This window comes from Ranitomeya imitator, chromosome 1 (assembly GCF_032444005.1).
Source record: "Ranitomeya imitator isolate aRanImi1 chromosome 1, aRanImi1.pri, whole genome shotgun sequence".
Lineage (NCBI taxonomy): Eukaryota > Metazoa > Chordata > Amphibia > Anura > Dendrobatidae > Ranitomeya > Ranitomeya imitator.
In genome coordinates this window covers 758709024-758724062 of record NC_091282.1, presented here as the reverse complement: position 1 = coordinate 758724062, position 15039 = coordinate 758709024, and the positions used below count along the sequence as shown (strand labels likewise).

Below are 15039 nucleotides of genomic sequence, written 5' to 3'. Positions count from 1 at the left end.
AACAGCATATCCAAGCCCTTTCCACCTCCTGCCACCTTCAACTCAAAAATATTTCACGGATCCATACATTCCTAAACCAAGAATCTGCAAAAACCCTAGTCCATGCCCTCATCATCTCCCGCCTCGACTACTGTAACCTCCTGCTCTGTGGCCTCCCCTCTAACACTCTCGCACCCCTCCAATCTATTCTAAACTCTGCTGCCCGACTAATCCACCTGTCCCCCCACTATTCCCGGCCTCTCCCCTCTGTCAATCCCTTCACTGGCTCCCCATTACCCAGAGACTCCAGTACAAAAGCCTACCTCTTTCGGCAAGCCTACAACCTGCAGTAACCACCGATCGACCAAACCACTGCACGACCAGCTCTATCCTCACCTACTGTATCCTCACCCATCCCTTGTAGATTGTGAGCCCTCGCGGGCAGGGTCCTCTCTCCTCCTGTACCAGTTGTGACTTGTATTGTTCAAGATTATTGTACCTGTTTTTATTATGTATACCCCTCCTCACATGTAAAACGCCATGGAATAAATGGCGCTATAATAATAAATAATAATAATTATCCAGGAAATACCTAAGCCATATAGCACTTTCAACACAATAAATGCTCCAAAACCGCAGCCCTTATAATAAGGGTGGTTGCAATTCAAGAAAAAAATTAATATATTCCCCAATTCAAGAAAATGACATATATCATATATCATCATATATCCATAGTCCACATACTATTGATAATGGCAGATGATATATCATGTCATATACTCGAATGTTCACACACTCAACGCGTTTCCCCTTCACTGAGGTTCATCAGGAGTAGATTAATAAATCATAACCAGGAGTACTTAGCTGATGTTTTCCCTTAATGGATATGGCACAGGCATGATGGCCGGAGCTCCTGAGACAGTCCTCATTCACATATGATGCATGGTGTTTTTCAGCCACCCCCTCCTCCTTACATACGCAATTTAACTAGGAAAGTACCTCCATGTGGTTTCTGGTACACGGAGATTCCATTCATAGCTCCCAACCGGAACATGACTGAGCGCCATATTGACGCCAAAGGATTCGTCTGCGCATGGCCGGATATGCCATGCGGTTCATTACATCCCAGGACAGAATTCACCAAGATTACACAACTGCGCATGTCCGGAAATGTCAAACAAAATGGCGCATTAAAACCTATATTTTGTGTTCCAGGACCTGGCATCAATGTTATACAACTGCGCATGACCGGAAATGCCGTGCGCAGCGGCAATGTGTATGAACTAATAAGCCTCATATTTCTCTGCATATTCAGACAATTGCGCATGTCTAGGCGCGCAATACCGTTGGCCATATCCCAACAATATACAGGCAGGTATATGGTTAGTGACATATAGAGAAACCAGCGCATATATTGTAAGATATTAAACAGACGGTACTGCAGTATCGATATTTTACATTGTAATAGAAGCTATTGGCCATTGTGGCATGCATAAAATAACAAAATAACATAAGATATTATAAATAAAAATTAAAATAAGATATTATAGAGGGGTAGGTTGTTTAAAAATTAGATATTATTATGTCCCCTGGATACGAGGGCATATATTATTATTGATGTATGACCCTATATAGGGATAAAATACATATGTCACACGGACCTATTCTGGTCTGATATGTGTGATCAGATTTTCATTATTGCGGACCAAAGAGGGAATTATGGGGAGGGATGTCAAAGGAAACAACTAAATTGTATTTACTCATTGAGGCCATCTGGAGAAGTAGATTTCAACCAGTAGATCCATTTTTGTTCTTTCTGTAATATTGCCTTATTCCAGTCACCCATTCTAGCTGATGGAGTAATTACCTCAATCACGCTAAAGGTGAACGAATCCAGGCTCCCCTGATGTACTTCCCTGACATGCCTTGATACCGGGGTGTCCCTCGCATGCCGGATATCGCCCAAATGATCTCCAATGCGTCTCCTGAGCTCTCTCTTAGTTTTCCCGACAGTTCAGGGGCAGGAGCACTTGAATAAATATATCACACCCACTGTTTTGCAGTTAGCAAAATGTCTGTTTTGATAGATTTTTCCAGTGGAGGTGCTACTAAATTGTCTACATACAGCAATGTATCTACGAAAAGAGCAGTCCCCACATCTGAAGGTGCCCATTTCTCTTCTATCTATTCACGTGTTTTTCTTTGGTATTGGTGTGTAAAAACTATGGACCAATTGGTCACCAATAGATCTACCCCTTCTAAATGTAATTGCTGGGGTCTCAGGCAAAAAGTCACAGATTTCTTTATCAGCTCTCAAAATGTCCCAATTCTTCAAAATGATGCGTCTCACTTCCAAAGAACATTTATCAAAATTACCTATAATTCGTACTATATTATCATCAGCCTTTTTTTTTTAGAATGTAAAAGACTAGATCTGGTACATGTCTGAGCCTCCTTAAAGGCTTCTTGAAGTATCTTTTTTTTGGATAACCCCTATCTAAGAATCTATCTCTTAGATCCCTGGCTTGGGCATAAAAGGTAGATGGATTAGAGCAGTTTCGCTTTACTCGGAAATATTGTCCTTTGGGGATGCCTTTGCGGAGATTTTGGGGGTGATGGCTAATGCAACTTAGGAGGCTATTGGTGGAAGTAGGCTTCCTACATACAGTTGTGGCCAAAAGTATAGACACCCCTGCAATTCTGTCAGATAATACTCATTTTCTTCCTGAAAATGATTGCAAACACAAATTCTTTGTTATTATTATCTTCATTTAATTTGTCTTAAATGAAAAAACAAAATAATTGTCCTAAAGCCAAATTGGATATAATTCCACACCAAACATAAAAAAGGGGGTGGACAAAAGTATTGGCACTGTTCGAAAAATCATGTGATGCTTCTCTAATTTGTGTAATTAACAGCACATGTAACTTACCTGTGGCACCTAACAGGTGTTGGCAATAACTAAATCACACTTGCAGCCAGTTGCATTGATTAAAGTTGACTCAACCTCTGTCCTGTGTCCTTGTGTGTACCACATTGAGCATGGAGAAAAGAAAGAAGACCAAAGAACTGTCTGAGGACTTGAGAAACCAAACTGTGAAGGAAGCATGAGCAAGCTCAAGGCTACACGTCCATCTCCAAAGACCTGAATGTTCCTGTGTCTACCGTGCGCAGTGTCATCAATAAGTTTAAAGCCCATGGCACTGTGGCTAACCTCCCTAGATGTGGATGGAAAAGAAAAATTGACAAGAGATTTCAACGCAAGATTGTGCAGATGTTGGATAAAGAACCTCGACTAACATCCAAACAAGTTCAAGCTGCCCTGCGGTCTGAGGATACAACAGTGTCAACCCGTACTATCCGTTGGCGTCTGAATGAAAAGGGACTGTATGGTAGGAGACCCAGGAAGACCCCACTTCTTACCCCGAGACATAAAAAAGCCAGGCTGGAGTTTGCCAAAACTTACCTGAAAAAGCCTAAAACGTTTTGGAAGAATGTTCTCTGGTCAGATGAGACAAAAGTAGAGCTTTTTGGGCAAAGGCATCAACATAGAGTTTACAGGAGAAAAAAAAAGGCATTCAAAGAAAAGAACACGGTCCCTACAGTCAAACATGGCGGAGGTTCCCTTATGTTTTGGGGTTGCTTTGCTGCCTCTGGCACTGGACTGTTTGACCGTGTGCATCGATTAGGCTCGGTTCCCATTGCGTTAATGGGAAAGCGCTAACGGACAGCGTTGCACGGCGAAATTAACGCCGTGCAACGCGTCCGTTAGCGCGCCCATTCACGGCAATGGGAACGCGCAGCACTAGCGCGTGCCATGTTCGGCACGCGCTAGCGACGCGCCGGTGTTTCCTGGCGCGCCGCGGACGCTGCTTGCAGCGTCCGAGGCGCTCCCGCGGTCCGTTCCCCGCTCTCGCAGATCGGGGATCTGCGAGAGCGGGGACGTTACCGCGACCCCGGGACGCGGCCCCATTAAAAACATTGCGTTAGCGCAACCCGCTAGCGCTAAACGGATTGCACTAACGCAATGTGACCCTAGCCTAAGTAGTCTGAAGACTACGAACAAATTATGCAGCATAATGTAGGGCCCAGTGTGAGAAAGCTGGATCTCCCTCAGAGGTCATGCGTCTTCCAGCGGACAATGACCCAAAACATACTTCAAAAAGCACTAGAAAATGGTTTGAGAGAAAGCACTGGAGACTTCTAAGGTGGCCAGCAATGAGTCCAGACCTGAATCCCATAGAACACCTGTGGAGAGATCTAAAAATGGCAGTTTGGAGAAGGCACCCTTCAAATATCAGGGACCTGGAGCAGTTTGCCGAAGAAGAATGGTCTAAAATTCCAGCAGAACATTGTAAGAAACTCATTGATGGTTACCGGAAGTGGTTGGTCGCAGTTATTTTGGCTAAAGGTTGTGCAACCAAGTATTAGGCTGAGGGTGCCAATACTTTTGTCTGGCCAATTTTTGGAGTTTTGTGTGAAATGATCAATGTTTTGCTTCATTCTCTTTTGTGTTTTTTCATTTAAGACAAATTAAATGAAGATAATAATACCAAAGAATTTGTGTTTGCAATCATTTTCAGGAAGAAACTGAGTATTGCAGGGGTGTCAATACTTTATTATATAAATAGTTAAAAAATGTAAAGATTAAAGTTTTATAAATTTATTCATTAGAGTTCGGTGGTGATTACTTATATATAAAATACCTCTAAAAATATATCCCAATAAACTGTGACACGTTTTAGCCTGTAAGCGGCGCTATGCCAGCGGCTGAGCCCGGATCTTGTGACCCCCAGGCTGAAGCCTCTGCCAATTTCCGCCGACGTCACGTCAATTTCCAGACTCTGGAAATTGACGTGACGTCATCAGCAGGTGTGACCCAGCCTCCACAGACAGCGGTCACTCATCAAGAGTAACTGAGCTGTGGGCGGTGCTGGGATCTGCGGGCGGGGCGGTTTGCAGGCTGTGACGGGATATGCGGCCGGTGCTACGATCTGCGTACGGGGGGGGGGGGGGGGGGGGGGCGGGGTAGTGGGTCTGCGGACGGTGCTGGGATCTGCTGGCGGCGCTGGGGCGGGCGGGGGGGGGTCTGTGTGGTGGGTCTGCTTTGGGGGGGATCGGGGGGGGTCATTGGTGTGTGTGTGTGCGTGCAGGCATTGTCCCATCTGGCTATGCCTGTTACAGTGACAGTGAGCGACACATTTGCCAATGATGGGACAGTACTAGTCCCATCATCCGGTTAATGTGTTGAATGTAAAAAAAAATAACACATACACATATACAGTACATAGATACAACATACATTACACACATACAGTACATACAACATACATATAGACGTACAACACACATACAACTTACGACATGCAACATGCCACATACAGTACATACAACATACAGGCATACAACATACATACTACATTACACATACAGTACATACAACATACATTACACACATACAGTACATACAACATACATATAGACATGCCACATGCAACATGCCACATTAAGTACATACATACAGTACATACAACATACATATAGACATACAACATACACACAACATACATTACACACATACAGTACATACAACATACAGGGGTTTGACAAAATAATGGAAACACCTGGAAACATCAACAAAAGTTAGTTTAATATGGTGTAGGTCCACCTTTTGCGGCGATTACAGCCTCAATTCTCCAAGGTATGGATTCATACAAGATGTGAATTGTTTCCAAAGGAATTTTAGCCCATTCTGCAGTTAAAACACCCTCCAGTTCTTTGAGCGACGATGGTGGCGGAAATTGGCGTCTAACTTGAATCTCTAAAATCCACCATAAATGCTCAATAATGTTGAGGTCTGGGGATTGTGGGGGCCAGATGAGATGCTCAACTTCATTAGAATGTTCCTTGTGCCATGCTTTAACGATTCTAGCTGTATGACTTGGTGCATTATCATCCTGAAAGATGGCGTTCCCATCCGGGAACAGTGCTTGAACCATTGGATGCACTTGGTCGCCCAAAATGCCTAAATAATCTCGGCTGTTAATTCTTCCATGAAGGGATATCATTGGCCAGGCGGATCTCTACACAATAGCACCCCAGATCACCACAGAACCTCCACCATGTTTTACGGTTGGGAGAACGTACACTCGGCCGGAGGTCGGAAATAGGGTAAACAATGATTCGTCTGAGAATATCACATGTTTCCACTGCTCGAGGGACCAATTCTGGAGGTTTCTACACCACACTAAACGCTTGGAAACCTTTGTCATTGAGAGCCTCGGTTATCTAATTGCAGCTCTTCCGTGGAATCCAGATTTGTGCAGCTCCCGACGAACAGTTTTCGTGGAAACTGGGTTGTGTAGGTGTTCATTGAGCTCAGCAGTGATTTGCGGAGCCGTGGTCTTGCGATCCTCTCTCACAATTCGCTTTAGAGTCCGACGGTCTATCTCAGTCAACTTTGACTTTTGGCCGGACCTGTGCTTTGCTGCAGACATTTTTCCTTCTCTTTCAAACACACTCATTACTTTGGAGACAGTACCTCTTGACACGCCAAGCATTCGGGCACTTTCTGTTACACTAGCACCTGCCATACGAGCACCAACAATTTGGCCTCTTTGAAAATCCAAGAGGTCTGCCATTGTTATCAGGTTCTCATCAATGTTCTTACAATTATGCAAAACAAACAGTTAATTTACATACCCATATCACATAACACAAATCAACTATAAAACATTACCATATGTCACGGTTTGTATGTTTATCACATGTTCGAAGATTATGATGCCAAAACGTTGGGTGTTTCCATTATTTTGTCCAACCCCTGTACATTACACACATACAGTACATACAACATACATATAGACATACAACACACATGTGACATGCACCATGCGACATACAACATGCACCATACAACATGCACCATGCGACATACAACATGCGACATACAGTACATACATACTGTACATACATACAGTACATACATATAGACATACAATACATAAAACATTGAGTACATAATCACCATCACCTCGATCCCCGAAGCCAGTGTCGCCTGTAAAAAGTATTAAAATAATAAACACTATACTCCCTGATCCACAGAAATCCAATTAAAACGAGTGTCCAACGACGATCTTCCGTGGAGAGCAGCAGCATCAGCTGATGCGACCACTCTCCAGGGGCTCCAGGAATACAATGACAGAAGGTATCCTTCCGCACTGTATTCCTCCGCCCCTGTGAAAAATAGTCCCTAGTCTCACTTGTGGCACTGCTGTGTGGGATAATTCTCACGCACCTTTACCATAAAGTGAGACCCTGAACTCAGGTAACCTCTTCAGTGATGCACTGCAGGAGCCATTGTCTCCTGTTAGTGTGTCACTGAAGGTCTATAGAGCAGTGACATCACCCAATGTCAATGTTCTATAGGGGAGATCGCCGTGGGACACTCATTATTAATTGGACTGCGTTGGACAGGGAGTATACGGTTTATTATTTAACATTTTTTTTTGCAGGCGATCGAGTATGGTAAGTATGGTGAAATTAAGATATTAAAATACTTTTTCTGGCTGTGTCTTTAATTTTTTTTTAAACCTTTCACTACTATAGGATTAATAATGCATAGTTATCTTATTGACGCCTCTCAATTATTAACTGGGCTTAATGTCACCTTACAATAGCAAACCCCTTTCAACCCCATATCCCACCGCTCCAGGGGAGCGGGAAGAGATGGGCTAAGTGCATTTCTGGGGCAGCTGCGGGCTGGTATTTGTAGCCAGGGGGGCTAATATCCATGGCCCCTCTCTAGGCTACGAATATCAGCACGCAGCTGTCTGCGTAGCATTTCTGGCTATAAAATATAGGGGGACCCCACGTCATTTTTTTTTTTTTGGGGGGGGGGGGGGGGGGATCGCCCTATTTTAATAGCCAGTAAAGGCTACGCAGACAGCTGCGGGCTGATATTCATGGCCCGGGAGGGGCCATGGGTATTACCCGCTTCCCAGGCTACAAATATTGGCCCCCGGCCATCGGCTTTCCCCCTCTGGCGCAGAAAATTGCGCGGGAGCCCACGCCATTTTTTTTTTCTTAACTGAAACATATTGTTCATTAACCCCTTTCTGCCAGCTGACGGAATAGTACGTCAGCTGGCAGTATCCCCCGCTTTGTGGTGGACTCCGGTGGTGAGCCCACTTCAAAGCCGCAACATGTCAGCTGTTTTCAACTAAAAAAAAAAAAATTACATGATCGCTAAATGGCGTAGCGAGAAAAAAAAATCAAAAGTCAAAATTGTTTTTCTGGTCGCCGCGACATTGCATTAAAATGCAATAACAGCGATCAAAAGAACGTATCTGCACAAAAGTGGTATAATTAAAAACGTCAGCTCGGCGCGCAAAAAATTATCCCTCACCCAACCCCATATCTCAGAATATATAGATGCTACGGGTATCGGAAAATGGCGCAATTTTTTTTTTCTTTTTTTTTAGCAAAATTTGGAATTTTTTTTCACCACTTAGATAAAAAATAACCTAGACATGTTTGGTGTCTATGAACTCATAATGACCTGGAGAATCATAATGGCAGGTCAGTTTTAGGCTGTGTGCACACGTTGCAGATTTGGGTGCAGAATTTTCTGCACAAAATCTGCAGTTCCTGGCAGAAAACGTAGCTGCGTTTTTTATGCGTTTTTAATGCAGTTTTTGGTCCGTTTTTTTGCGCAGATTTGATGAGTTTTTTTGGTCTGGTTTTGATGCAGTTTTTGCACGGATTTGATTCAGTTTTTGGTGCAGTTTTGATGTGTTTTTGGTCCGGTTTTTGCACGTTTTTGATTCAGTTTTTGGTGCAGTTTTGATGCAATTTTTGATGCGTGTTGATCCAGTTTTGGTGCGTTTTTTGCGCAGTTTTGATGCAGTTTTGGTGTGGTTTTGATGCAGATTTGGTGCGGTTTTTATGCGTTTTTGTGCATTTTTTAATGCGTTTTTGAAACCTGAATAAAGATGTATTATTGAACAAGAAGAGATTTGTGATGTCATTGTCTAACCTCCTCTGTTACATTTGTCCAACCCACACTCCATTACACACACAGATAGCTAGACAGACAGATGATAGATGAGATTGATAGATAGATCTATTGATAGATGTATGGATAGTGTAGGGTGCGTGTCCACTGTCTGGATTACATCCGGATTAGCTGCAGATTGGATGCCGTGTACTTGTAGTCCCATCGGATGATGCCTGCACACACACAACCCCCAAAGACCCCCCCCGCAGAGACCTGCACACACCCTGACAGTCCTGCACACATCTGAACAGCCCACAGACCCCGCCCGCACACATCCGAACAGCCCGCAGACCCCGCCCACACACGAACACAGTCACCGCCCACACACGCACACCGTCACCGCCCACATTCCGCCCACACACTTCCCTCCTCCCGAACTGCAGCGTTTCTCGGACCCACATCCGCAGCAAAACTGCAGATCATTTTTACATCTGCGGTTTTGCTGAGGATGTACCCGACTCAATGCACGTATATGGGTGCAGAAACGCTGCAGTTCCGCACAAAAGAAGTGATGTGCATGTGCACAACAAGTCTGCGGCTCCCATAGACTTACATTGGTTGTGCACTACACGGCGGATTTGATGCAATTCCGTGCTGCAAAAAACGCTGCGGATCTGCAATCAAATCTGCAACGTGTGCACACAGCCTTAGCATTACGTGAATCTAGCAAAAAAGCCTAGCAAAAAAGCCAAGCAAAAAACAAGTGTGGGATTGCACTTTGAATTTTTTTCACATTTTCTGTTACACGACATGGTAAAACCAAAGGTTCAAAAATAGAACTTGTCCCGCAAAAGATAAGCCCTCAAATGGCCATATTGACGGAAAAATTATGGCTCTGGAAAGAAGGGGAGCGATAAACGAAAGTGAAAAAGCTCCAGGGGTGAATGGGTTTAGAAACATGGATATGGACATATCTATGGAAATAGATACATACAGAGCTATATTTATATATCTATCTATCCATCCCATATCTATCTGTCTATCTATCTATATGTGTGTGATGGAGTGTGGGTTTGACAAATGTAAAAGAGGAGGTTGGACAGAAATGACATCACAAATCTTTTTGAAGATAGAGGAGGGAGGGGTTTGGGTGTGTTTTGGAGTGGGTGTGCTAGGTTCGGCCTTGGAGGCCAGTGCAATGCATCATGCAGCTTGTAGTATTAGAGCACAATAAGTCAGGAGAAAGGAAGTTGTCGATTAACCCAATGAGAGCTGGACCCAGCACTGAAGATGTGCTGCTACAGCATGATAAAAGGTAATATTGCTAAAATAAACACAGTGGATGTTTTCAGTGGCACATAATAGCAAGATTTATGGAAAAAAAAAGTTATAGTAGTGGACAACTTCTTTAAAGACCCCACGAACCGTTAGAAAATCTTGCCCGTTCAGTTTTTGAAGCGTCAGGCTCGGCTCTTTCTCCCTCTTTCGCCGCAGCGTGGGTAGCTAAGGCTATGGTCTCTTGGGCAGATAGTCTGACCAGAACCATTCAGGATACTAACCTTCCCCTGGAGGCAGCGAATGTGGCAAACCAGATCTCTTTAGCTGGGGACTATTTGGTGCACGCTTCCCTGGACTCAGGTAACTGTGCCGCTGCAAACGCCATCTCCATTAGACGAGCATTGATCTCCATTAGACGAGCATTGTGGCTCGGAATGGCGAGGTTACCCTCTCTGCCTTATCATAGCGGTGGTTTGTTTGGAGAGAAGCTGGATCAGCTTATCTCGGACGCCACAGGAGGGAAAAGTAAATTCCTTCCACAACAGAGAACTAAATGACCATTTCGTCGGCAACAGAAGACATGTTTCCGATCCTTTCGCAACACTCCAGTTTGGTCCAATACAGCTATCTCTTCTGGCTCAGGGCGCTACTCCCGTGGTGACAGGGCCCCCAAGTTTCATATAAGTCCAACCAGTCCTGGAAGAAACGCCCCAACCAATCCAGGTCTAAGGGAGCCAGGTCCCATAGATTCTCAGCTCAATGACTCGTGGCATTACTCGGTCGACAACAACAGAGTAGGCAGCCGTCTACTCCTAGTTCGCCATACCTGGCTCTCTGTCGTTCATGACGAATAGGTCAGGGACCTGGTGTCTCCTGGTTACAAGATAGAATTTTCCTCTGTCCCTCCAGCACGGTTCTTCCCTTCTCGTCCCCCCAAAACAGAGACACAGGCACGGTCCTTCAACGAGCCATTGATTCCTTACACTAAAGCGGAGTCATTATTCTGGTCCCAGAAAATGAAAGGTTCGAGGGGTTCTACTCAAACTTATTTGTAGTTCTGAAGAAAGATGGGACGGTGCGGCCCATTCTGGACCTGAAGATCCTAAACAAGTTTGTTAAGGTCTGGCATTTCAGGATGGAGTCCCTCCGTTCTTTCATCTTTTCACTGGAAAAGGGGGAGTTCCTAGCATCCATCGACATCCGGGATGCTTACCTGCATATCCCCATTTTACCCCCTCACCAAAGGTTCCTGCGCTTTGCCGTCTGCGCGGAACATTTCCAGTTTACAGTTTTGCCCTTCGGCCTTGCCACTGCTCCAAGAGTGTTCACGATGGTCATGGCGGCCGTAATACTTTGGACACGCTTTCTCGCCTGGGCTGGCTGATAGACAAATCTTCCCCTGTCCTAGCTCAGCAAATTTCCTTCTTAGGAATGACCCTGGACTCTTCCCGAGGGTTGGTGATTCTCCCTCAAGACAAAGTCCTAGCCCTTCAACAGGGAGCCCGGGCACTTTGTCGCTCACGTCCTCACTCCATCTGGTTCGGCATAGGGGTCCTGGGCAGGATGGTAGCAGCAATGGAAGCGGTTCCTTTCACCCAGTTACACCTTCGGCCTCTACAGCTTGCGTTTCTAGCAGCCCGGGACAAGAACCCATTCTCACTTGACCGGCTGTGTCATTTGTCTCCGTGGGTCAAGCAGGCGCTCAGGTGGTGAACGTTGCGATTGTCCCTCACCCAGAGATCTTTCCTTCCTGTCCAATGGCTCATAGTCACCACCAACTCCAGTCTTCTGCGCTGGGGGGCTGCCTTTCGACTTCATACTGCCCAGGAACGCTGGTTTCCCCGGGAGGCGCTTCTCCTGATCAACATTCTGGAAATCTGTGCGATTCGATTGACCCTGCGATGGTTCGATCATCTCCTAGCGGGTCGCCCCATCTGAATACAATCGGACAACGCGCAGCTGTGGCATACATCAACCATCAGGGGGGCACCCTCAGCAGGGCGGCAATGTGCAAGTTGAAGCACATTCTCCGTTGGGCCAAGAGGAACCACTCTATCATCTCAGTGGTTCACATCTCAGGTGTGGAAAACTGGGCGGCAGACTTCCTCATCCGCCAGGGTCTTGCTTCGGGGGAGTGGTCACTGCATCCGGAGATCTTCCAGATTTGTCATCGCTGGGGATCTCCGGACGTCGATGTGATGGCATCAAGATTAAACACCAACGTGCCAGAGTTCATGGTCCTGGGATCCAGAGGCCATCGAGGTGGATGCTCTAGTCCTTCCGTGGCGTCACTTCCATCTTCCATATGTGTTTTCCCCCGCTCCCAAGGGTCATCAGGAAGATCAAGACGGAAGGGATCCTAGTGGCCCCGGATTAGCCACGCCAGACGTGGTACGCAGAGTTTCGCTGATGTTCCCTGACGACTACCGGATTGCCCAGATTTGCTCTCTCAGGGCCCGATTTACCACCAGAACTCAGGGGCAATGTGTTTAATGGCATGACCGTTGAATCCTGGGTCCTAACCCAAGCCGGGTTCTCCCAAGAAGTGGTATCCACCATGAGTAACGCTCAGAAACCTGCTTCCGTGTGCATCATCACTGTACCTGGAAATCATTTTTCGCAGGGTGCGTGGTCGTTCTCTCGTTTTCTCTATTCTGGCCATTCTGGAGTTTCTTCAGACTGGTCTGGATTCAGGCCTAGCGTTTAGTTCCCTCAAAGGTCAGATTTATGCCTTATCTGTCTTGTTTCAGTGCAGGATTGCTTCAAAACTGCAGGTGAAGACTTTCAGAGGGTTTCCCATTTGGTAACCCCCTATAGAATGCCCTTGGATCCCTGGGACCTTAACCTTGTCTTGGATGTTCTACAGGGGCCTCCCTTCGAACTGCTGCAGGACGTCTCGCTCATCTACCTTTCTTGGAAGGTCGCCTTTCTTGTCACGGTGACGTCAATCAGGTGGGTATCGGAGTTGGCCGCCCTGTCCTGTCTAGCTCCTATCCTAATTTTTCACCAGGACAAGGTCGTTCTCAGGTCGTCTTTATCTTTCTTGCTCAAGGTGGTCTCTTCCTTCCACCTTAACGAGAACATTGTCCTGCCCTCGTTTTGCCCGTCTCCAATAGACCGTTTTGAGAGGACTCTTCACACTCTGGATCTGGTCAGGGCTCTCGGAAGGTACGTCTCAAGGACGACACCCATCCATAAGACCGACGCCTTATTCTTTTTTCCTGAGGGTCATTCGCCGCTTCTAAGTCCACAATAGCCAGGTGGATCCGCTTGGCTATTCAAGAGTCCTACCGTGTCAGAAACAGGCCTATCCGAGCGGAGATTAAGGCACACTCCACTCGTTCCGTGGGGGCCTCCTGGGCCATTCGACACCAGGCGTCGGCAGAACAGGTTTGCAAGGCTGTGACTTGGTCCAGTCTACAGACCCTCTCAAAGCACTACAACATTCACACTCGGGCCTCAGCAGATGTGAGCCTTGGAAGACTAATCTTACAGGTGGCGGTAACGCATCTCTAGGGGGCTGGTGTGTGAGGTTTGGTCTGTCCTGTCGGTTTCCTACCCAGGGACTGCTTTAGGACGTCCCATGGTCCTGTGTCCCCCAATGAGGCGAAGGAAAAACTGATTTTTGTGTACTCACTGTAAAATCCTTTTCTTTGAGCCACTCATTGGGGGAAATAGCACCCACCCTGTTGGCCTAACGGCTTGGTTATGTTCCTTGGTTTGACATTTGTATACTCTAATATAGTGTTCTTGCTTTCCTACTGCTTTGTTACAGAACTGGTTCGGCTGGAGCCAGTGTGCTTGTGGTTTATGTGCAGAGGAAGAGCTAATCTTTTTGTGTCTAGTGTCTGCCTCCTAGTGGCAACAGCATAAGCCCATGGTCCTGTGTCCCTCAATGAGTGGCTCGGAGAAAAGGATTTACGGTGAGTACACAAAAATCCCTGTTTTCTCTGCTCTATATAATCATACAAGGAAGGATAACCTTTTTATACATAGAGCTTAGAAGAATTCAGGTAGTCTGTTATTGATCACATGATGTTATTGATCTAATGGAAAAGAGAAGAATTAGCTGTGTAGAAAGGCAAAATGAGCAATTGTAATTACACAGTACTATATAATATGAGGACTGCAATATATCAAGAGGATAAAAAGTTTAATGGGAGGAGGAGTTCATTTTTTAATTTACCTTCTTTTCAGTGAAATGAAGAAAAAAAAGAATCCAGATGATTCAGAAGAAACTAAATCATTGGAAAGTGCAGAGAAAGCAGAAGCGTCAGTACCCCAGAATACACCACAAGGGGACGCAGCACAGCAGCCACTGAAAAGAGGGCAAAAGGTATTTATTATCTTTTACTTACAAAGCTGATAATCTACATGTCTTATTCATCCATAGTGATAATAATAATAATAATCTTATATAGCGCCAACATATTCCGCAGAGCTTTACAGTTTAACAGTTTCAAACACAAAAGTCATAAGTAACAACGTTAACAATACAATAATTAAAGCAAAATAAGACGACCCTGCTCGTGAGAGCTTACAATCTACAATGAGGTGGGGGAGATGCAAAGTACAGGTGTGTATTTACAATGATGTATTTACAATCATGGTCCAGCCATCTTCAGGGGTTGGGGAATAGATGGGGATAGTGAATGGGCTACACACACATACAAACATAAAATGACTTTGATTAGTGAACGTGATAGGCCGCTCTGAACAAATGTGTTTTGAGCGAGCGCCTAAAACTATGCAAATTATGGATGGTCCTAATATCTTGGGGTAG

At 45.4% G+C, this 15039-nt stretch overlaps 1 protein-coding gene across 1 annotated transcript in view; it reads left to right on the top strand.

The window, feature by feature from the left end:
- The window catches only part of NEMF (nuclear export mediator factor), a 138342-nt gene that overhangs the window by 107320 nt on the left and 15983 nt on the right, over positions 1-15039 (top strand). The window contains exon 26 of the mRNA XM_069735209.1: positions 14454-14592. Coding sequence (XP_069591310.1) covers positions 14454-14592 — 139 coding nt within the window. The remainder of the gene's footprint in view (positions 1-14453; positions 14593-15039) is intronic.